General features: G+C 50.5%; 1 protein-coding gene across 3 annotated transcripts in view; it reads left to right on the top strand.

Moving 5' to 3' along the window:
• BDH1 (3-hydroxybutyrate dehydrogenase 1) overlaps nucleotides 1-3,067 on the top strand; it is a 34,369-nt gene extending 31,302 nt beyond the window's left edge. For 2 of the 3 annotated variants that reach the window (XM_080656253.1, XM_080656254.1), the window contains exons 6-7: nucleotides 789-941; nucleotides 2,125-2,928. In XM_080656253.1, the coding sequence (XP_080512379.1) occupies nucleotides 789-941; nucleotides 2,125-2,594 (623 nt within the window). In that variant the 3' untranslated portion in view covers nucleotides 2,595-2,928. Of the gene's footprint in view, nucleotides 1-788; nucleotides 942-2,124 lie in introns of all 3 variants that reach the window. The other variant, XM_080656252.1, reaches the window with a different exon arrangement.
• The last annotated feature ends 20,256 nt before the right edge of the window (nucleotides 3,068-23,323 follow it).

The following is a 23,323-nucleotide window of genomic DNA, read 5'->3' as shown; positions in this document are numbered from 1 at the left end:
ACCAGCGTTCTGTGTCTAGAAAAGCCATCTGTCCCTTTGCTGGTTTTACTGGAAATAGTCAACACAAGTATACTGGGTGAGTGTCCATTTGCACCGACCCTGTACCTGTGGGACCACACAAGGCTGAGCAGATGCTTCACCACTCTGAGCCTACCTGCACAGGCCAGGTGTACACACCTGGGGTGTTGAGGAACAGGTTACCGGGTCACTGGGGCTTACCACATGATAACCAGCACCAGTGCATGGTTCAGAGAAGGGAGGTCAGAGCATGGTGTCATTGCTAGGCGGGTCTCAGGGTGAAGCAGGATGGAGGCCCAACGCGAGGTCAAGGCTGGACCGAGCCTCTTACTTGCTGTGTGACATTGGACACTGGGTCCCCTCTCTGGTCGTCCAGAGAGGCTTCCCCTGGCTTCTGGCAAGAGGGGAAGTTCAGAGGCAGGAATGACTACACAGTGCCCCGTGCAGAGTGTGGGGTGAGACTGGCTGGAATAGAGTGGAAGTGAGTGAGGTGAGGTGGGACTCCAGGCTGGGACACGGGTAGGGCTGGGTCATGATGGACCCAGAGAAAAGGCAGGGCAGAAGAAAGATAAGGATTGGTGGTGGATTTAAGGGAGGGTCACAGCACTATCTCCTGTTTTCTTTGGTGACTCTAGAGGGTGTCCCAAGAGCCTTGGGCACAAAGCTGGCAAGTCATGAGGAAAAGGATGAAAGTGAGGAGGGGAACGGGCTGCAGGCTGATGGGTGATCTAGCCCACGTGGTGACTTCAGTTCTGTACCCTCCTATCCAGGTATGTGGGGCCTGGTCAACAACGCAGGCATCTCCACGTTCGGGGAGGTGGAGTTCACCAGCATGGAGACCTACAAGGAGGTGGCAGAAGTGAACCTCTGGGGCACAGTTCGGATGACAAAATCCTTTCTCCCCCTCATCCGAAGGGCCAAAGGTGAGTTGGAAAGGGACCTTCCTCCTGACCCCTGGACCTGCCCCACCTTTTCATCTTTGCTCAGAATGGGAGTAGGTCTCAGCAGATCCAACATCTCCCAGGGGCCGTGCGGGGCCTGTGGGTGGTGTTGAGTGGAGGAGGCGTGGCCTGCCAGGCGGAAAGGGATGTGTGGTTTTCAGAAAGTAGAGCCGTCTCTGCAGCAAATCCCACTCTGGGAACCTAATCTGAAGAAATCGCCACCCTTGTGTACAGACAACATGCCCAAACCATGTTAGGTAGCCAATGTAAGTAAACCACCTAGAAGTCACCGATTCAGATGTCCGATACAGAAGAGCAAACAATTATGGCAAAAAGGGGAAGACCCCTGTGATCTACCCCGAGGTCCCAGCAATGACAGGATGAACCCAGAGAGTGCTGTAGGATTTCAGAAGAAGACTGCAACCCTTCAGTGACTTCCAACGTAGAGGTTTCTGAAAGAAGCCTCCCACAGTGCCCAGGATGGGGCTGTGCCTTTTCCTGGGTGCACTCCCAGGGTGAGTGGGTCCCAGGTCTGCCTGGGCTGTCTGTCTGGATGGGCTCCATCTCTTCCATGCCCCCAGGGCTGGGAGAAGCTGTGGTCTAGCACACCCAGCCTGGGCCTGTGGGAGGGCCTCTTGAGGTCATCACTCTCTCCCAGTGCCCAAGACTCTGCCCACATGTCCCAGCCCTGGAGTCAGGTTCAGAACCCTGCCCCTGCCCCTGGCCCTGCCCCTCCCTGCTTGCCAACAGACCACTGCCAGGTAATAGCATTTTGGGGGGAAACACAATGGGAGAACGTGGGAGGTGAGACACAGCTTAGTTGTGTTTTGTGTGTTTTACTGTGCCCTCCTGGTATGCAGCTCTGCTTCTCACTCATTTCTCCTCCTCTGACCTGCCCAGCACAGCTGGCTGCTGGGAAAGTGTCAGGGATGTTGATACTGATGTGTGGGTCTGAGCTGGCCTTGACTATGAATGAGAAGGCCCTCAGACCTTGCGTGGTGCAGGCTGGGCTCCAGCCTGGCAGGCAGCAAACTAAGTATCGGGCCAGGAGGCCAGTTCTAGCCAGGTCTCTGGAAACATGCCAGGCCCCAGGCCCTCTGCCACCACCATCCCCTCAGCCCCCAGGCAATGCCCCCTGAGCAGTGTTTGCTGTCTTCCTCTGTAGGCCGTGTGGTCAACATCAGCAGCATGCTGGGCCGCATGGCCAACCCATCCCGCTCCCCATACTGCATCACCAAGTTCGGGGTGGAGGCTTTCTCTGACTGCCTGCGCTACGAGATGCACCCTCTGGGTGTGAAGGTCTGTGTGGTGGAACCCGGCAACTTTATCGCTGCCACCAGCCTCTACAGCGCGGAGCGCATCCAGGCCATCGCCAATAAGATGTGGGATGAGCTGCCCGAGGTGGTGCGCAAGGACTACGGCAAGAAGTACTTTGATGAGAAGATCGCCGCCATGGAGACCTACTGCAACAGTGGCTCCACCGACACCACCCCCGTCATCGATGCTGTCACCCACGCCCTGACCGCTGCCAACCCCTACACCCGCTATCATCCCATGGACTACTACTGGTGGCTGCGAATGCAGATCATGACCCACTTGCCTGGAGCGGTCTCCGACAGGATCTATATACACTGAAGAGTTTCTAGCTGGCCTCTGTTGGGATCCCTGGAAGAGGAGGGAGGGAGGGAAGGTAGGGGGAAGGAAGGAGCTTATATAGTCACCTCTTCATTACCCACTTGTGGATTGTCCACCATCCCAGGAGGACCCACTACCAGTTTTAATATCAACCAAAATGGGTAGCCCAGCCTGACTCGGGTGCCCCATGAGTGGCTTGGGCCTCTTCCATTGGGTGTGGAGTGGTGGGCAGGGCCCCTAAACTTCAGGGCAAACATGTACATCTGTTTTTCTGGAGTTGATTTCATACGAAGATTTGGGGAAAATATCTTTATATTAAAAATAGATTTATTATAAAACAGAAACCTAATCTTTTACATTTTAAGCCAAAACTCCATTCAAAAAATTCAGCTCATTTGATCCTTAAGCCAGCCTCAGGAGTAAGGGAACAGATTCTTTTCTTTTGTACACAAAGAATTTGCAGCCCAAAGAGGATACATGAGTAATCCTTTTACTGCTTGTGAATGGTCCAGGTCACGTGTTCCTGTCACTGCTGTAGAACTGCTTCACATTCTGTGTTCCAGGGCGCTGTGGGTCCAGCTGAGTCCTCTGAGCTCTGTGACCTCGCCTGAGCCTCATGTGCCCATGGTGCACCTTTCTGCATGTCCATGGCGCCAGTGTGTGTGGCCACAGTTCAGAACTGACTGTGGAGGGGGTGGGATGTTGTGGAGATTTACATCGGAGATTTCTCCAACCTCTTTTAAGACTTAGGACAGACTAAGTGAGAGGTACTCTTTGGCTAAGAGGGTGGTTTCTGGTTTGGGTCTGATAAGTTTTGCCTGGAGTGGAACCCCTGAGGCATCCTTGGCAGGAGCTATGGTGCAAAGGCCAGGCACTGTGGCACCCTCTCCCCCAGGGTGGGGCGAGTCTCTGTCTATCTCATGTGGTGTTCACACTCTCACACACATTCGTGTATACACACACACACACACACACACACACCTACCTGTTCTGTAGGGCTCAGGGTGGCCTTCATTGATGGCTTGCCTTCCTGCTGTGGTATTTTCTTTAAAGAACAATTTATTGATTTTTAGAGAGAGAGGAAGGGAGAGAGGGAGCAAGAGAGAAACATTGATGGAAGAGCACAACATCGATTGGCTGCCTCCTGCATGCTGCCTACCAGGGATTGAGCCTACAACCCAGGCATGTGCCCTTGACCAGGAATCGAACCCAGACCTCCTGGTGTCACATAGGCGAGGGCTATGGCCTTATTTTTAATTAAGAAGTCAGGTCACTGATAGGCTGTCTGTCATCATTTCTTGGAGTTGGGTTTGAAGGCTACCCTCCTTGAAATTTCCCAGGGCCTGGATGTTCAGACCTAAACCAGGCACTACCCTCCTCCAGGTGGCTGCAGGCCTAGGACAGGGTCCTGAGTGTCAAGCCTCCCCAATCACAGCACTGCACTTCTGTCCTCCCTGGAAGGGCCATGCCTGCCACGAGAGGGCGCCCTGCACCCGCCGCCGGAACACCCTGTGCTCCCGGCTGAGAGCTTCCACTCAAGCCTGAGGTCTCTCAAAGGGTTTGTGATCCCCACTGGCACAAAGACACAAGGCCCTTTAGCAACAGCGTTCCCGCTGCTCTGGTAGCTGTCTGGCTTAAATGTGGAGCTGATGCTAGGAGAAGGCAGAAGGACCTCGGCAGCTGGGACCACGGGGCTCAGGCAGTGCTAAGGGAAAGCAGATCCCACAACGAGCAAATTCACCCTGCCTTTGTCCCTTTGTCCCCTGTCGTCAATCAGGGATGCCCTGTCCCAGCTCCCTTCTGCAGGGTGAGGCCGAGAGGCCTGCAGGGATGACAGTGAGGGCAGGCAGGTCTGAAATTCTGCAGAGCCCCGAGAGGGACATTTGATGGCCATTATGTTTACATAACAATAAGATCCTTTTGTCTCACGCAGTTTGCCTTTCAGAATTGCATTTTTACACCTTTTCATGCTTAATTTTTTAAAAATAGGTGTTTTTTATTGACTTCAGGTAGGAAGGGAGAGGGAGAGAGAGATAGAAACATCAATGATTAGAGAGAATCATTGATCGGCTGCCTCCTGCACACTCCCTACTGGGGATTGAGCCCGCAACCTGTGCATGTGCCCTTAACTGGAATCGAACCCGGGACCCTTCACTCTACAGGCCAATGTTCTATGCACTGAGCCAAACCAGCTAGGGCTCATGCTTAATTTTATTAAAGGAAAAGGAATGCATGGATAGCTAGGAACTAGCAGGCGGGGGAGATGGTCTCACGCTCAGAGCTGGGGTCAGCAGTGAAATGAACACTGGAGAAGCTGCATCCAAGTCTGCTGGGGTCTCCAAGAGAAAGACAGAACTGCTGGGCTGGCCTGCAGGCTGCCTGAGTTTTAATTGTTGTCCCTGTGATTGAAAACCCCAGAGAACCTCCCCTCCAGATAATCTCAGTACTAATTAAAACCTCACATTTACCATTCACGTTCTGGAAGCTTAGTGCCTGCTGAGGTGCAGAGTCTGGTTTTGATCCTCACAGGAGTCGGCTGAGGTGGGCAGAACAGAGGTGGTGGTTCCCAAGAGGGGAAGTGATTTATTTAGTGTCACAGTCCCTGGAAGGCTGCTGTTCACCATCACTTACCCCGTGGCCCCAACAGCCCTGGGAACTAGGTGGGTCAGGGTCAGCAAGCACCTAGGTCCTAGGCCAGGGGTGGGCAAACTTTTTGACTCGAGGGCCACAATGGGTTCTTAAACTGGACCGGAGGGCCGGAACAAAAGCATGGATGGAGTGTTTGTGTAAACTAATATAAATTCAAAGTAAAGGAGCGGAGGGGAGAGCAAGAGAACCGGATAGAACAGCCGGATCCGGCCCGCGGGCCGTAGTTTGCCCACGGCTGTCCTAGGCCCTCACTGATTGTCTGCAGAGAGCTGCCCCTTCCTGTGGGGTTGAGGGGAGAGACAAAACCTTCCAAAAGCTGCCACCCGGCTCTCACTGTCCAGTCCTACTGTCCAGGCGCTGCCTTGGATAGGAGCATTGTCTCCAGCATCCACCCCTTGGGAGGATTCCCTGAGTCACTGAGGCTTGATGTTTCTCCCACTGTCTCAGGCCAGTAGGATTAGCCTGGGCCCTTGACGTACACTCCCATCTCCCAGTCAGCAGGTCCCTGGGCCAGGGACCAAGCATTCATGATCTCATTTGATCTTCCTCAGGGCCTGTGAGGCTGGAGAGCGTCCAGCACCCTCTGCTGGTCCTGCTTTGCACCCCTGTGGTGTGACCTTCAGCCAGTGGCTCTCAGTCCAGGGCCTCAATTGGTGCCTCAGACAAGAGGAGGGAAAGCAAGTAGACAAAGCCTCTAACTGTGGGAGGGGCCTCAGGTGAGGCTCAGCTTGCACCCCAGACTTTGCCCAGGAGTACCTCTGTCCCTGGGACCCATGGCCTGCTGCCTTCAGCCTGCACTGACCTCCTGACAGTACCTTGCTACAGAGCGCATGTGCTTGACATTCCACCCTGGGCCAAGAGGCACTGTGAGCAGGTGACAGGCTGCCTGGCCTTGCTGGCCACAAGCTGCTTGGGCTGTGCCTCTGCTGCCCACAGCTGGGGGCCTGCCAAAGATTCCCCCCCCTCCCACCTTGTGTGGCCTGCTCACTTCCTGTATTTCAAACAGGGCCCAGCTCTGCAAAGCTTTGCAAACCTGGTGCAGGTGTAGGCATGAGCAAGCAGAAGCACCACCCCCCCCCCCGACCCTGCCCCCCCCCACAAGCTCAGGTGACACCAGGCTCAGGCTGTCAGGTAACAACCAGGGACATCTGTATAGTTGAGCACATTACACAGCCAGTACACCCCTTCCTCTCCACCGATTCTCACAGCAGCCCTGGGAGGTAGGTAGGGTGGAGCCAGAATCTCATTTTATACCTAAGGAAACAGACAACTCTAAGTCTCTCACCAAGTGAGGGATAGAGCTGGGTGGCCAAGCCAGATCTAACCTGCAGCCTGGAGCTAGTGATGCATGAAAAGCAGGGCAGATGGTACCAGGATCTAAAATAAGATGGGGGAAAAATACCTCAGTTATGTAACAGTGGGACAAGTCTGTAGGCACGTGCACAGGAACAACCACAGAGTGCTGCCACATGAGCCAGCTCCTGCTCCCCTCCTCTCTTAGGGCTCTGGGTGCCACTCCTTAGGAGAGAATGTGCTGGAGGCACCCACCAGCACCCTCCAATAGGAACTCTGCCTTGACTGGGCTAACACTGCCCCTGTCAGGGGCATTTCTGAGGGCGTTAGGGACACTGAAACCCAAACCTTGGACAGAGATTCTGGAACTGCCCCCAAAGGGTTTGAGGGTTAATGAACCCAGGGCTCAACAATCCTCAGGTGAGGAGATGGAACAAGGAGGGCTGTGGGGCTGAGTGCTCTGGTGGAGACCAAACAAACAAACAAACAAACAAACCCTGAGCATCATAGGCCTTCCTGGTGTTTACAGGCACTGAAGAAGGTGGTTTCCTAGCGGTGGCTTCAGAGGTACAGTATAGGGTAAGCACCAGGGACTAGAGCTGGGAGAGGCTGCCAGGACCCCCCAGAACCTCAGAGAAGGAAAGAGGGAACTCAGCCTCCTGGGAGATGGCCAGGCTCTGAAGCCTCCAGGGACCAAGAATGCATTACTTCCTCGGATGCCATTTCCTTGGTGGGGGAAAAATTATCCAAAGACTGAGCTGAAATCTACCACCTCTAACAACCCTTATGGCACTGGGCTATGACTGGGACCCACACAGAACAATTTAAATATTCTCAACTAGTCCACTGGATATTTTGGGAATGGCTAAGTCAGGTCAAGAATCCAGGTCCTCATTTGACAAGGTTTCCATACTCCTCACTGTCTGAACAGAAGGTTTCAGCTGTGGTTATCTCAGCCCTCATTCTTGATGACTCATACCAGGCTGAGCGGCTCCCTGAGTCCCCTCACGCAGCCAAGAACTTTGAGAGGTTTTAATGCATGCAGGGAGCTGCTGACAATCCTCACACGTATGTGCCCTTCACAACTAACCGCATGTGCTTACAACTTACCTCTCATCTGATCCTCATAAAGAGCTTATGAGTTAGGCAGGACCGTGTTCCCATTTTACAGATGAGGAAACGGAGTCTTGGAGGTCAAGCGGCTTGCTCAAGGTCAAAGAAAGTGGGAGAGCCAAGACAGAAACCCAGGTCTTCCCCAGGACCCCTTCCTTTCTCCCCAGCCGACCGCAGTCTCCCTATCAGAGGCCTAGAGCTGGGCTGCACTCTGCTCAGTCAGAGGCTGGCCATGTAGCCTGTGAAGTGTGGGGAGCATTAAACTCGACTTTCTCCTGGCCCAAGTTTTGCAGAGAGCAGCACGAAGGGAGGCTGAGCCTTTCCTGCACCGCACAGCCGTGTGTCCACTGTGTCTGTGGGATCATCCAGTGGCCTGGGCGCTGATGGAGGCTTGAGGTGGAGCGTGCAGGGTCAGGAAGTATTCCCAGGAGTGCGGCTGAGGACCATCCTGGCCTCGGCGTCGGTGGACATGTACTAGAGCTGAGAGTGTAAATGGGGAATAACCTTAGGGGGTGCTGGTCCCTGAAACACCGTGTGCTGCTCTCTCAGTGAGACTTAATTACTCTATAAAATGTGAGGCTGCTTCCACTCATCAAATTATAGATGCGCTTAATTACAGCTCCCCGAGTAACCACACTGGGCTCCTTCCGAAATAGCAGTGGGCTGGCCGCTCTTCTCAACTTCAGCTGCAGTCAACTCCCACCTCACACCCACCTCACCCCCCTTTCAGGAGGAACTGCCCTCCCCTTCCCCCGCCCTCCCCCGTGTCAGTGCTACTTAAATTGTGCTCTCAGAGAGCTGACTTGGGGGACTGCACTGGGCACTCTCTCTCCTCTCCTGGCCACCGCCTGGCTGGGACCATGCTCAGCCAGTGAGCTTCTGCTGGGCCATGGCCGTGAGTTCTGTTATTAGGTTGTTTACTCTGCTGGGGTTTCTGTCTCTCTCCTTCTTATGTTGTGTTCTGGCCAAAGGTTTTGACTCAATGTGTGAACAAAGGTATGCAAAGTGGTGCGGGACCTGCCACAAGGAACAAAGAGCATGGTGCTGAATGGAAAACACACGATTTATGGAGACTCAAGGGCACCTTCAAGGAAACAGGGTAAAGAACAGCAGGCCACTAGGAACTGATGAAAGTTCTATGATGTTATGAAGGGCACCGTAAACTTCCCTGCAGACTGGCAGGATCGACAGACTTGTTTCAGTGGAAGAAACTGTTGGAGGCACGACGTGATTTCAGGGGGCTTTGATACAAATGGAGGCGCGACTGCTGATGATAATGCAAGTGCCCTTAGTGTTCCCACATTCCCAGTTGCAGACTAAGCCACTGTGGGTGGATGAGTAGACGCAGCATAATCCCATCCCTCTTGTTGAGTGCTCAGGTACTTGGCTCCCAGCTGCCCAGCAGGCCTGGACAAGCCAGAGGCTTGGGGCAGACACTGCTGCAGGTCTCTGATAGCCATCCTTTCCTTCTATAGGAGTATACCCACCAATGTATGGCTGGGCACATGGCTGTCCACAACAAAGACTGCATTTCCCAGCTTCCCTTGCAGCTAAAGGTGACCTATGTGACTATGTTCTGGCCAACGGCATATAAGCAGACATGGTAGTACAACAGCCTTCAGGAACTTTCCTTAAGAGATAGCTCTAAGCACCCTTTGGCTCCTTTATTCCTTCATTCTCCTGCCTGGAACTTGAATGCTGCCATCTTGGACCATGAGGTCAAGGTCATGTATGGGCATTACAAGATAGTGTCTGGATACCAGACACTGGGGAACTACTTTCTATTTTTGATCACCCATTTAGATTTATGTGAGAAGAAATAAACTTCTGTCCTTTCTGTATTATCACTATTTTGGAATTATTTCTTTGCAGGCAACTAAATCCTGACTAATATAGGCCCCAGCTGGACGGAAGATGAGGAAGACAGTGTATACACATAGGGGCAGGAAGCCACATTTGATAATAGTCATAAGCATTTATTGAGCACTTCCTATGTGCCAGTAAGTGCATTATCCCATTTGATCCTCCCAGTAATACTATGAGGCAAGATTTATAACCCCAATTTTATAGATGATTAAACTGAGGCTTAGGTTTAATACCTTGGCTAGTCAGCCACAAAGTGACAGGATTCAGAACCAGACTCTCTTTAACTGCTGAGTGCAAGCACTGACTTTCTCAGGCAATGAGCAGGGTCCCTACCAAGCTGGCCACAGCGTCCCTGACCTCACCTGGGCCACTGGGGGCTATGGTTCAACTTAGATGGAACAGAGAGATTCAGAGGCTGGGACTGTACTGAAATTGACCATATATCAGGCTGAGACCCTGGGCAACCCAAAGTGTAGTCCTTATCCTCCAAAAAATATTCTTAGGCTTGAAATACTTTTCAAGTCTAGTTCCTCTACCTAATGAGGATATCTCCTCAAGAGCATCCCCAGGGAGATCATCTGCTGTTGGCTAAATGTTTGTTTTCCCCCAAAATTCAGATGTCCAAACTCTAACCCTCAAAAATGATGGTATTTTAAAAATATATATTTTTATTGATTTTCAGAGAGAGGAAGGGAGATGGAGAGAGGGACAGAAACACCAATGATGAGAGAGAATCATTGATCAGCTGCCTCCTGCAAGCCCCTACTGGGGATCAAGCCTGAAACCCAAGCATGTGCCCTGACTGGGAATCAAACCATGACCTCCTGGTTCATAGGTCGATGCCCAATCACTGAGTCATGCCAGCCAGGCCAAAAATTATAGTATTTTTGATGGTGCTTAAGTCATGAGGGTATAGCCCTCGGGAATGGGATTAGTGCCTTATAAAAGAGGCTCCAGAGCATCCCCAGCCCCTCCACCAAGTGAAAGGTGCCAGTTATGAACCAAAAAGAGCGCCCTCACTGGACCATACTGTCACTTTGATCTTGGACTTCCCAGCCTCCAGAACTATGAGAAATACATTTCTGCTGCATATAAGCCACCCAGTCTGTGGTATCTTGTTACAGGCCAAGATAAAGCACCATCTCCCATTTAGTAGCTAAGAGGACTCAAGACTCCTCTTCTTCCACCTCCTCCTCCTCTTCCCTTTCCTTTCTCTCTTTCTCTCCTCACTCCCCCTCCTCTTCTGAGGATCATAGAGGTTGTGCCAGAGGCCCCTTAAACAGCATGGCCTCCCCCAAAGGGGCTTTTGTTTATCTTCAAAGATTTCCATGGAGGGTCAACCTCGAAATGTCTAAGACATAAAGGATTCCACAGGATCGTCGGGAAGCCTTGGCGCTACTCACCTTTCTGCTACCAAGTTCTCTTGTCACTTGGGCAAGTCCCTTCTCCTCTCTGGGCCTCACGTTCCTCATCTTAAAATAATAGCAATGATAACAATAACAACCATCCCTAACACGTTTTCTACTGTGACTCAGCACAACATCTAAGTGCATTACATACTATTACTCTTCTCATTTTTCAGATGGAGAACCTGAGACACAGAGGTTTTTAAGTTGCCCCAGGTCATGCACTACAAAGTGAAAATGAGAACAATAAACTTGAAAGAGGACCTCAAGCTTGTGCCCAGTGTCAGTCTCTTGTTTAAATGACATCTTATGCAGAGTCTCGGTGCAGTAAAGATCAAAGTGGGAGTCTTGAGTGGAGTGGGGGGTACCTAAACTCTCACCTGGGGAGCTGAGGCCCAGGGGCCTTTTGCTCCACCTCAGCTGCTTTCAGAAACCAACTCTGCTTTAATCTGGTGGCATCACCTACTCCCTAGATCAGAGGATGGAGGCAGCCCCTCAGCAGCGCACAGCCACAGGACGCCCCCCGCGGCCTCCCCTGTCTGTCCCCCTGAGCGCCTGTCCTCCGCAGGGTCCTCCGTCTGGCTCACCCCCTCAGCAGCTCCAGAGGTGCCGACAGGGGACTCACCAGGCAAGGAGGCGGCACATCCCGGTGGCCTAGAGAGCCCACCGGTTCCTCGGTTCCTGGAGTCTCCTCAGGATGCTTCACAATCCAGCCTCTTCCCCGCCTCCCAGCTGAGCAGCTGGAGTGCATTCCTCCCTCCTCCGCTGGGCTGGGCCGCTTGGACAGACATCAGAGGCTGATCCCCTCCCCCAGCTCTGTCGGGGCCTTGGCAAGGCTCTAAGTCTCTTCGCGATAACGCCCTGTGCCTGGCCTTCAGTCCCTGTCCACCTTTCCATACTAACATAGTGGGGGGCTGAGGGTCGACTCTGCCCGCTCCCCCACCCTGGGCTGTCAGCTTCCCATGGCAGGAAGCCACCCCGAGAAGCCCACCGAAAGTCCCTCTCTGGCTCACGGCTCATGAAGTGCCCTGTGACTAATGGAGGAAGACATCTGGGGCCCTTGTGGGGTTGGTCGGGCCACCAGCAAAACCTGGCTGCCAGCTCTCTGAGGAGCCATGGAGGAGGCAGAGCCGAGGCAGGGCCAAGGCAGCTGGAAGGAATTTCTTTCGTCCGGTTTTGCTGGGCCTGCTTCTGCTTTATTTCAGCAGGGGGCTCAGCACTTAGAAACCTCCTGCCGAACATTCTTGTTTTCAAAGGAGACCACAGCCCCCTGCTGCCCGGGGAGATTTGTTTATTGCAACAGTGTCAGTGCATTGCCCCATTTATTTCCCCACGCCCCCTTCTGAGCCCTCTTCCTCCCCGTGTGTAAACAGCCTGGAAGTGAAGGAACTTTCCATTTCTCTTTGATGCCTCACAGAGCTGGAGACACCTGTGCCAAGGGTTAGAGACCTGCACTGAAGGTGGTTTTTAAAATGTTGTTTGTTTTAAATAAAATGTTGTTTGTTTTAACCACTGGTTTATTGTGTGGCCTTGGTCACATTTCCATCCTCTCCTTGAGCTTCACTCTCCCAATCTGCACAGCAAATCAGCGTGCTTCCTGGAGTCTCAGCGGTTCTTCAAGTAGCTGATAAGGGGTTTGCTTTAAGATCTTATGAAGAAAGGGTTCTGCTAAAAAAAAAAAAAAGTGAAAACCACTGGCCCAGATGACCTCACACTTGTGTCAAGGAATTGTCTGTTTAGGTTTCTGACTCAAAACTTCTCTTTAGGCTTAGTCACCACAGGCCCCTGAGTCTGACATGTCTTCCTTCTCCTCTTGGGGTGGCCAGGCTGCGAGCAGCACTGGGGACCAAGGGGTGTCCTAATGCAAAGGACATCTGCCCCGGGACAGCCCCAAGCAGGGGCAGGAATGAAATGATTCTGCAGAGCGTTCCTGCCTCCTGGGGTTGTAGCTCTTTCTATGCTCACCCCTCTCCTGGTCCAGGCCTCCTCTGTCTTCTTCTCTTACAAGATAATAACAGCAATGTGCTCTCGTCGGACACAGCAAACTGGTAATGGAGGAAGGGGAGGGGATGATTTCCTCCCCTTTACAAATGAGAAAACAGGCTCAAAGTGATGAAGGAATTTAGCAAGGGGACAAAGCAAGTGTTTGGCAGAATGGAGCAAGAATCCCGGCATCCTGGCCACTTCAGGGGAATTGGGACTCCTGTCAGCTGGGGGAATGGTCCTGAGAGGCGTGATGTGCTGAGGAGGAAAGATACTCTGGCTAAGCTAAGCCACTCCCTTGAACCTGCTCTAACAGCCAAAACATGCCAAGGGAAGAAAATGTGGGGTATCACTTCTTTTGGTGCGTGGGGTCCTCTGAACACTTCCTAGGGCTCCTGAGCCAGGACTCTTTAAGAGACGAACAGAAGGTCCTGGCAGGCTCAGGCCACACCCTACCAGGGCCCTGATCCTGTGACTCCTCACACCCCCAACACACATGCTCTGGGCAGTTGAGAGAGGCCCTCCTCCGCGGCAAGTTCCCTGGCCCAGGAGCGCTGTGCGAGCAGAAGGGCTCTCCCTGCCAGGCAGCCCAGAAGACTGAGAATCTCCCATTAGCATCACTGGCAGTTTCTTAGTTTCCTTTATATTTTCCAAGACGGGCCCAGCACGTCCTCAAGGGACTCTGAGTGGAAATCAGTATTCCGGTCACGTCTCTGGTGTCTGTAATCCCTCCCACTTGGGCAGCACTTGGGGTTTACAAAGCACATTCATGCCAGAGGCTGGGAGGTAGGCAGGGCAGATAACAGCTTTATCCGTGTTTTATAAACTGGACAAACAGAGACCCAGGGAGGAAGATGACTTGTCCAAAGCCACCCATGGCATTGGAAGACCCAGACCTGGAACCTGGGCTGCTGCTGTGTCAGACGGAAGTCCTGGTTGTGATATCACCCTTGGCTTTGCTATGAGGTTTCCTACTCAGCGAAGGCCACAGCAGCCTCTCTCGCAAAGATCAGACCAGGGTGTCCATCCTTATTTCTGGCATTTCCCCATGACAAGCTGCTGCTCTTACAATCAGAAATGGGGGGTGGGGGGGCTTGTTAGGGGACAAAAGTCACGCAACTGACTTGGGAAAGAAATTGTTTCCATGCCCTCTCCTGGCCCTGGCCAGTCCAGGGGAGCGGGAGCCAGGAGGCTGGGGTTGGTGTCCAGCTCAACAACAGATTCTCTGGCGGGCCGTGGCCAGGAGGACATTTCTCTTTGAGTCTCAGTTTCTTCCTGTGTAAGATGGAATAAAGGACTAGAATCACTGTTTTCAAACATCTCATATGAGGATCGCCTAGGAAAGTGCACAACAAACTTGGGGCTTCACCCAGGTCTGGTGGGCCAGCCGGGGGGTTGGGGGAATCTGTGGGAATCTATACCATTAGTTCCCTGGAGATTCTGAGCCCCCGTGACGTCTGATAGCACGAGACTAGATGGCCCGAGGGCCTACCCTGCCCTGACATCCTATTTTTCAAGGCGGCAGGAAGTGTGGTAAGTGCACTCTGCTCGCTGCTGACATCCTCCCATGTTTTATTCTTCATAGTGGACCCAGCGTCCTAGAAGTGGGAAGTATCTTGAACAGGTGAGCGGAGTGCAGTCTCCAGGAAAAGTACAGCATGTCCGAGGAAGCCCGGGAGGGGCAGGATTTGCGTTTCATTGAGGCCATGAGCCAACTGTGGGTTCCCTGGGCCTCCACCTCTCAAGGTGTTTCCCAGGCCACCAGTCTGGGGTGTATTGGGTGACCCATCCCACGGGTGTATCCTGACAACAGGATGATTTCTCTGGTGTGGCCTCTACTCACAGATTTGTGGGAACTCTGACTCTATCCAAAGACTATGTCTGGCTCACAATGGCCACCTCCCTCCCTGTTCCTGAGGAGCCACTAACTTTCAGGTTTCCAAAGCAGTCCTGCCACACCTGGGGTGTCTGGCTGCATGCTTGGTACCCCTATGCTTGGCTGCACAGAGGCCAGATGTCACCGCCCTCCTGGCCCCAGACTCTACCAGTTATGGTCCTTGGCTGAAAACAACAGAAATTAATTCTGGCAGAAAAGGAATGTATTTAAAGATGTTGGGAAGCATTGAGACTCGCCAGGAAGGCTAGAGAACCAGGCTTGGGAAACAGGTGGAAACAAAGCTTGCTGCCTCCTAGGAAGACTCTTGCCATGGGGATTCTCCAAAACTAAAGAGGGGATTTCAATGCCATGCAGTCCACAAAATGAGATTCTCCACTCACCTATAGATGCAGCAACCTATAAGATTCTACACCCCAGAAAAATACAGTTGGTGATTTTTGCTGTGGTTGTTGCCAGTAACTGTATTTTCTGCTCTTCTAGCTGAGTTTCAAATCCTGTGTGCATCCATCTGAGAAGGGTCCCACCAGGAACCCCCTCTCCTTTGCTCTACCCTATTTGTCACTCATGATGCTCTAATCATGTTTTTTATGTACAGCCAGTGGATCTGCTAGCTTATTGCCTCTGATTGTAGACCAGCTCTTGTGCTCCTTGCCTCCACTTCTACACAAGCCCCCTATCCTATGTCCCCAGGCTGCCCTACTTTCCCAGAAGAAGGACATTTGATCTCCAAAACCATTCACTAGAATAGCACCCTTTTCTCTGGTCCATTTTCTCCCTTATCCAACCAATCAGCAAGTGTTTCTTGGGCATCTACTATGTGCCAGTGACTGTGCTGAGTGCTGAGAGGTAAGATGACCCATCTTCATGTAGCTTAGAGTGCAGTGGGGGACACAGGTATTAATCAAAGAATCATACAATTTTTTTGAGGTAAATACAATGTGATAAATACATTGAAGGGAGAGTTCACAAAAATCTTGAATGCTTTAGTAAGGGGACCTGCTCTCCTTACTAAAGAAAATGCTTTCTTGGAAAGGTGACATTTGAGTTAAGATGTAAAGAATGAATGAGAGCCAGAAGAAGGGATAGGAAGGAAGAAAGGAAGGAAGGAAGGAAGGAAGGAAGGAAGGAAGGAAGGAAGGAAGGAAGGAAGGAAGGAAGAAAGGAAGGAAGGGCATTTTAGGTAGAGGGAATAACACAGGAAAATGATTCTGAAGCAAAACAAAGGTTGTCTCTTCCCAGAAGTCAAAGAGAGCAGGGTGGTTGGAGCGCTTACGATGAGAGGCAACATCAAGTCACCCAAGGTATGGGTTAGACCAGCAGAACATTAGACCCACATTTTGAATTTTTAGTTTTTACCAAAGGACAACAAGGAACTATTTTTTTTTTTTAAAGTAAGGAGTTGGGGCCTCCAGTGTGGAAAACAGATTAGAAACAGGAAAAGTGGATGAGGGGCATGTGAGATCAGGTGAAAGATAATAGTGTCTTGGGCTACCAGGTAATGACCATAGAGTGAAAAAGAGGACAGATTTAAGACATCATTAGAAAGTGAAATTGACAGGACTTGGTAACGAGTAGCATATGGCGCAGGAAGAGGGTGAGGGAGACCATGTCTAAGATGACTCTGAGATTTGTGACTTGTGCTACCAGGTGGGGGGTGTTAGGGGAACACTCATTCCTCACTCCCCGTGTTTCCAGGTGGAGGGACTCTTAGGAGAGTAACACTCCTGAGCTCTGTCTCCCTGGCTCCTTATATGATTGGTGCATTAAGGAGGAGAAACTGGGCTAGTGTGTTGCAGAGCCTTCTGGGTTTTCTAGTTACTTCTCCCCGCAGGTATAATCCAGTTTGTTCTCTCACCATGCAGTGAGCTTAATGGGGTTGGCTCTGCCCCCATGGTAGAAGCCTGCAGCTTGGGAGGGACATTCAGTTCAGAATTATAGGAGCCTGGATTTCATAACAGCAGTACTTCCCGATGCAAATGAAGACAAGCCAGTGACAGCAGACAGCGTAACCAGTTCAACCCGTCCCAAATCATGGTTCAGACCTGGAAATGGAAGAGGGGTGTCATTTCCTCCACCCACCCCCTCTCCAGCCTAAATACTTAAGAGTTCTATTTACTGAGGGGAGAGATCATAAATTCAACTTTGGCCACTTTGATTTCTCAACTTCGGCTAAAATGTCTCCCTAAATTAGTATACTTGCCCATGTGCCTCTTTTGTATCATCGTGGGGGCATTAACTACATCAAAATAAGTATTTCTAAAATTTATTTTGCTTTGGTAGATCAGCCTGGACTTTAAACCCCAGCTAGTTCTGCTCAGAGAGGTGAGAGCCTGCACCCCATCCTGAGGGAAAATAATTGTAGCAGCAACAACTATCATGACTGAGCACTTAACACATGTCCTGGGAGAAGCACTTTCATTATTCCCACTTTACACATGGAGAAACTGAGGCCCAGAGAGGTCAGGTGGCCAGAGGCAAGGCCACCTGGCTAGTGAGAGGTGAATCTGATTTCCAAAGCTTTTGCCCTTAAGCACTAGGCTGAGCTGGAGGGTGTGCTGGACGATTTTTAACCACCGTGTGAAAGGAAGGAGCACAGCTGAGGGATTCCGGTGACCTATGAACTACTTTCCTCTCTCCTGTGCCCAGGTGAGCTGATCCTGCAAGCCTTTGAACTCGGAGCTTCTCTCTCTCCTCTCTTCAGGCATTTTCCAGATGTAGCTCCCTCCTCTAATGCAGAGAGGACTTGTCTGATAAATCCAGCCAGAATCACCTGGAAGAGTTTATAGCAGGCAGGCAGGAAGGCCAGCTTGCAGCTGAGTTAGCCGGGATTCTGCCTGAGGCCTTCCATCAGCTATGCCACTGCTCAATGCAGAAAACAGGCGAACCTGGAGCTGGTAATGAAATCACCTCGCTGTCTGCTGTCACGGGCTTGTCTTCATTTGCATCGGGAAGTACCGCTGTTATGAAATCCAAGCTCCTATAGTTCTGCATCAGAAGCGGGAAGGGCACATGGACCCCTCCCCGCCCCGGCAGGCTGTCACAACCCCCCAGCACCACAGCCCCTAGTCAGGGGCTTTCACAGCTGCCTGGGGAGCCCGGCTCCTGGACGGAGCACCTGGATGCAGTCCTCTACCCCGAGCCTTTCAGTCCCCCCAGCCTCTATGTGAAATGAGGATGATAACCGTACCGGCCCCACGGAGCTTTCGTGAGCGTAAATGATTTAATATTTGTAAAGGCTTTGGCGCATAGTTAGTTATAAAATGGGTAGCTGTCATCATCTCCATCACCCATCAATACTTGGTTTCCCACCTTCAGGGTGTGTGGTTTTTTGTTTTTTTCTGTATCAAAACCAAGTACCATATGTAATATTATTTATTTAATACTTTACCTAAGCAAACTTTAAATAAACTCACTTTTGAAATATAGCCTCCTCCTAAGCAACAGTATCCTTGATATCTCAGGTTTAATGTTTTATTTATATTTTTAAAAACTCAATACAACAGATGCATGCCTGCTGACGAATGCTCCCCTGTAGCACTAATTCATCTCGTCACCAAGCAGTGGTCCTCTCCCCTTTGGGGAACACCCTGTAGGCAAGTGCTGACACACCGCTCAGTTTCCTCGTCTGTAAAATAGGTGTGGTGCGATGATGGCACGGCTTCCTAAGACTGTTGTCCTATTCTGTGGCGTCATGGTTGTGACCATGCTTTGTAAAATGTAATTCACTAGCCAAGTTGATATCATGTAGTCCCCCTCTCCCCACCCAATTCCAGGTTAGCAGCTCACCCTGGTTTGCAAAAGGAACTGCTTATCATTAGCTTCCCTGCCCGCCCCCCACCTCTCCTTGGAATTTGTTGGGCTGTCTCTCAGGTATATTTTTCTAGCCCAGGCCCTTCCAGCTAGCCTGGGGCCTGCCCTGGGTGCAGGAAGCAGAACTTCCAGGAGTGTTATCTCCATTGGCCATCAGCTCTCTTCTTCCTGCCTGTCCACCTAACTCATAGGTCCCGAAACACCTTCCCTTTGAATTTGACCAGCAGAGGCAGCTGCTCAAATCTTGCTTTTTCCTTCTTCGTGATGACTTATAAGCCTCTTCCCTTCTCTCCACATGGGCCAACAGGATAAATCTCCATCAGCAGTGAAGAGGCACCTTCAGCTCCAAGTGGAGAAGGCTGAAGTCTGGGGAGGGGACGGGAGGTAGGGGTGTGTGCCATGGGCAGAGGAGAGGCTGATGCCTGGGATGCTGTGCGTTTCTCTGACTCTCCTGCCCAGCCAATACCCACAAGTGTCCACTTAGAAAGGTCCAGGTGACTGACTGGCCTCCATCAGACACAGAAAAAGTGGAGGGAGTTGAACACCAACTTTAGAAACTGATTACAATAGGATTCTTTTTATTTTAGGGAAGAAAGGGAAAAATGCACATAAGACAAGTCCAAAGCTTCTCCCTATAGAGAGAAAGGGAAGAGCAGTGTTCAATTTCTTACAAATTTTACTCTTAGCCTATCCTTGTACGATGGAGTCCAGAAAAATGTACAAAACAGCTCTTCAAGTATGAGTTGTATCTTCCAAACCAGTCAGAGGCTGTCAGATTGGAAGTCAAAGTGGCTCTTGGTACTCCAATCAGGAAGCCCTAGGTTTTTAAGCTAGGCCGGAGGGCCCCTCACATTTGGCCCTCTCTCCTTTCAGCACCCCCACCCCAATCTGCCCCTTCAGTCTCCCACCCCACTGCTCCCACTCCCAGATCCTGTCTTGTGCCCTCAGCCTCTTAGGCATTTGGCCACCTATGTCCTCTTTGGCATATCTCCTGTATATTGATGTGCTTATAGAATCTCTGCTCTCCCTCCCCTTGAGTTGGCCTAGCTTTGGTTTGTCAGGCCTTAGGAAAAGGCAATGGAGTGGGGTGGGGGTCGGTTACAGCCTGAATGTTTGTGTCCCCCTCCTAAATTCATATGTTGAAATTCTAGAACTCCAAAGTCTGTGTACTAGTAGGTGGGGCCTTTGGGAGATGCTTAAGTCATGAGGGTGAAGCCCTCAAGAATGGGGTTAGTGCTCATATAAAAGATCCGATAGGACTCCCTAGCCCCTTCTGCCATGCTGGCACCCTAATCCTGGACTTCCAGCCTCCAGAACTGTGATCAATAAATGTCTGCTGTTTATGAGCCACCCAGACTATGGTATTTTGCTATAGCAGCCCAAAAGGACTAAGGTAGGTAGGTATAAAAACTTATTCTGCCCTGTACATTTATTTAGTTAATTGATCAGAACACTAAAAATTTTTAAGGCAACTGTTTCATTGTATTGGTAATTGTTATCTCTTAATAAATGGGGTTCATAAATAGTTGTCCCAGCTTATAGAATTCTGGGGAAAAGGGCTTCCAGAACAGTGACATGGTGTACTCCCCACATAAGTAAGTTGAAGATGTCTGTGAGCATCACTTCTCGTTATGACAGCCTCACCCGGTAGGATAGTTAGTAGGTGATACAGGAGCTTCACAACAGAGATTATAGCAACAATAAAATAATAGTTCCTATGAGCAAATTACAGCCTACGTGCTGAGCCCTGTTTTGGACCGTGAGGGTTCAAACATAAATAAGACATGCTCTCTGTCCTCAAGAATTCTGAATCTGGGTCAGTTAGACTCAAAAGAGTTTGAAATGATCCTCAAAATCCACTCTTCTTTCTCCACCCACTCAAGTGATAATCATCAGCTGGACACAGATCTGACTGAGGTTTAGGCACCCTCCCCTTTTATTCCTTCATGATGTTGTGTGCTCAGATTTTGTGTATATGGGGCATGTCTTTTAACATTTTCATCCATATCATTTTGTTTTTTGCTTCTCAGCCAAATTCCCAAGGAATAGAAAGAAGTGTGTTTATTCCTTTACATTGCTTTGTGCAAGGATCTGCTCAGCCGAACACCTGGATCTAATTTTGATAATGATGATGTTGATGTTGACAAAAGCTTGATAATTCAATAACTGTGTAATGTGCCCTATTTTTAAAAGAAATCTTGGCTACAGCCTAACTACAGACAGAATTCAGAAGAGTTTTCTTTTAAGAAAACGGTAAAAGGATTTGCAAAATCCACCAGGCAAGAGCACAGTGCTCCTCCTGACAGTTCTGTCTGCCTTTGGCAATGTTCAGGTTACCCCCCAGAATGACACAATGTCCCTGTGGGCCTCATCCCATCGGCTTCTGTCTGTCATAGCTCAGGACCCATCAGTTCCTAAATGCTACCCTTCTTGCATCCCAGGCAGTCCTGGGCTTCCTCTGCGAAGCAGCCTGTACCCATGTAGCATCTCAGAGTGTCCCAGTACACTTCATTATTAGCCTCAATGTTCATTTAGCAACTTCAGGAAGAAACTGCAAGATGTTTTCTATGCCTAATCAAAGCTACCCTGCAAAGCAAAAGTGCAGTTGAAGGTGAGAGTAGCTTCCAAAGCTAAAAGTAAAGCCCAACAAATACAACCCTATGTTATTCCACTGGTCAGGCTGGATACTTGGATATCATAGGTGCGGCAGTGCCACTCTGGAAGCCCCTCCAGGAGCCTTCCTCAACTCCTTGTGACCAGGGCTGATGTTCAGTTGGTGTGTGGGGTAAAGGTAACTCTGTCCCACCAGCTTCCACAGGCCCTCTCATCTCTGCCCGCCCCCCACCTCTTTTAGTGTTCTGATCAATTCTCAGGGAAGAAGCTGGTATGGCTCCCTTTTGGACAGTATGGGCAGTAGCCACACTGCACATTTAGTAGTGGAAGTCTCTATATCCCTTTTTTTTTTTTCATCACAAGAATTTTGATAGTTCCACAACTACTAGGTCGTGTCCCTGTCTCTGGTCTGATACTCCAGCTGAACAAAGCAACAAGAGGTGCTCTGGCAGTCCCTGCATTTCTGTGTACCTGAAAGGTGTGCCCCCGCTCCCTTGGCTAGAGAACTAGATCTACTAGCTCTTGGGAGCTAGACTGGCTAGGACCACCTCCTCTGCAGGTATTGCAAATGTAAGACAAGGACTTGAAAACCAAATTCTGGAAGATATCAAGAAGACACAAGTGGAGAAAAAGAAAAGACAAGTGACCAAGATGAATGCATAAACATAGAATTGGTAGAATGACACTTGTTCCCAAGAGGAGCTCATTATACTACTGGTTCTCAGCCCAGGCTGAAGGCCTCTGTTGGATTGTGAAGACATCCTGGGTGTGTCCAATAACCTGGGTGTCTTCTTTGGCCTTCAACTTGAGACATAGAGAGGAGAGAGGATGGTTGGTGTGTGTGTGTGTGGGGGGGGGTGGGGGAGTGAGAGAGAAAGATGTGGATGTGCCGAAACCGGTTTGGCTCAGTGGATAGAGCGTCGGCCTGCGGACTGAAGGGTCCCAGGTTCGATTCCGGTCAAGGGCATGTACCTTGGTTGCGGGCACATCCCCAGTAGGAGGTGTGCAGGAGGCAGCTGATCGATGTTTCTCTCTCATCGATGTTTCTAACTCTCTATCCCTCTCCCTTCCTCTCTGTAAAATATCAATAAAAAATATATTTAAAAAAAAAAAGATGTGGATGTGAGAGAAAGAAATTCTCCAACTAACATCTGAGGTTGACTACCATCCAGAAAAACATTAGTTAAGCTCTACCCTGAGCCACCTAATGCAGGGACTTCAGAAATCCTGTGGAACAGTTTCCACCTGACATAGTCCTCACCCAGACATAGTCCTCAGTCCCTAGCCAAGGAAGGGAAAGATGTAGACCTAGTGGGCTTGCAGCTAGCCTGGGCCAACCATCAGAGGAAGCTTAAGTGTGGTGCTGGTTCAGTCACCAACAGCATTATCTGTCTTTAACAGGATTTCTCTTGGATCACCTGGACAGGCTAGAAATGATCTTTGGCAGTTTTAGGATGGTGTGCTGGATGAAGTAGCTGAGAGAATGGAAATTTGGAGAGCAAGAACCAGACCACAGCAATCTGTTGGCTACAATAAGCCACACTGCAAACTGCCTTAAATGCAATTCAAATCACCATTTATGACTAACCCTTCCCTGTGGCTTACCTGTGAATGTGGCCAACCACTTCACCAAGCTGGTGGGAACAGATGGTCTAATGTGATGAGAGCATCACAGAGTAACATTTGAATAGAGAGGATCAGTGTCAGGGCTGGAACTCCTTCATTTTACAGATAAGGAAACTGAGGCACAGGGAGGAAAATATTATAGTCATTGGTTCACGTTTCTGCTTCTGCGACTAGATTACAAGGTTCTCTAGAGTCAGGAATATGTTTTTGAAGCCTCAAAGCCTAGCAGAAGATGCTCAGTAAATTTTTGTGGAAGGAAGAAAGGAAGAGAAGGAGGGGAGGGGACTTGCCCAAGGTCACACAGGTGCCAGTGGCAGAGCTGGACCTCACTCTACAGGCCTCTCTCAGGAGGCCTGCTGGCCACTGGGAGCTGCTCATCAATCAGCCTCTCAGCACTGCCAGCTCTAGGCAATGCTGTCAGCAGGTCAGGCTGGCTGTCGCTCTTGCCCAGAAAGTCACTGATACCTTCAGAC

Source organism: Plecotus auritus, assembly GCF_963455305.1.
Source record: "Plecotus auritus genome assembly, chromosome: 2".
Lineage (NCBI taxonomy): Eukaryota > Metazoa > Chordata > Mammalia > Chiroptera > Vespertilionidae > Plecotus > Plecotus auritus.
The sequence above is the reverse complement of the archived record's forward strand: the minus strand, read 5'-3'. Positions and strand labels throughout refer to the sequence as shown.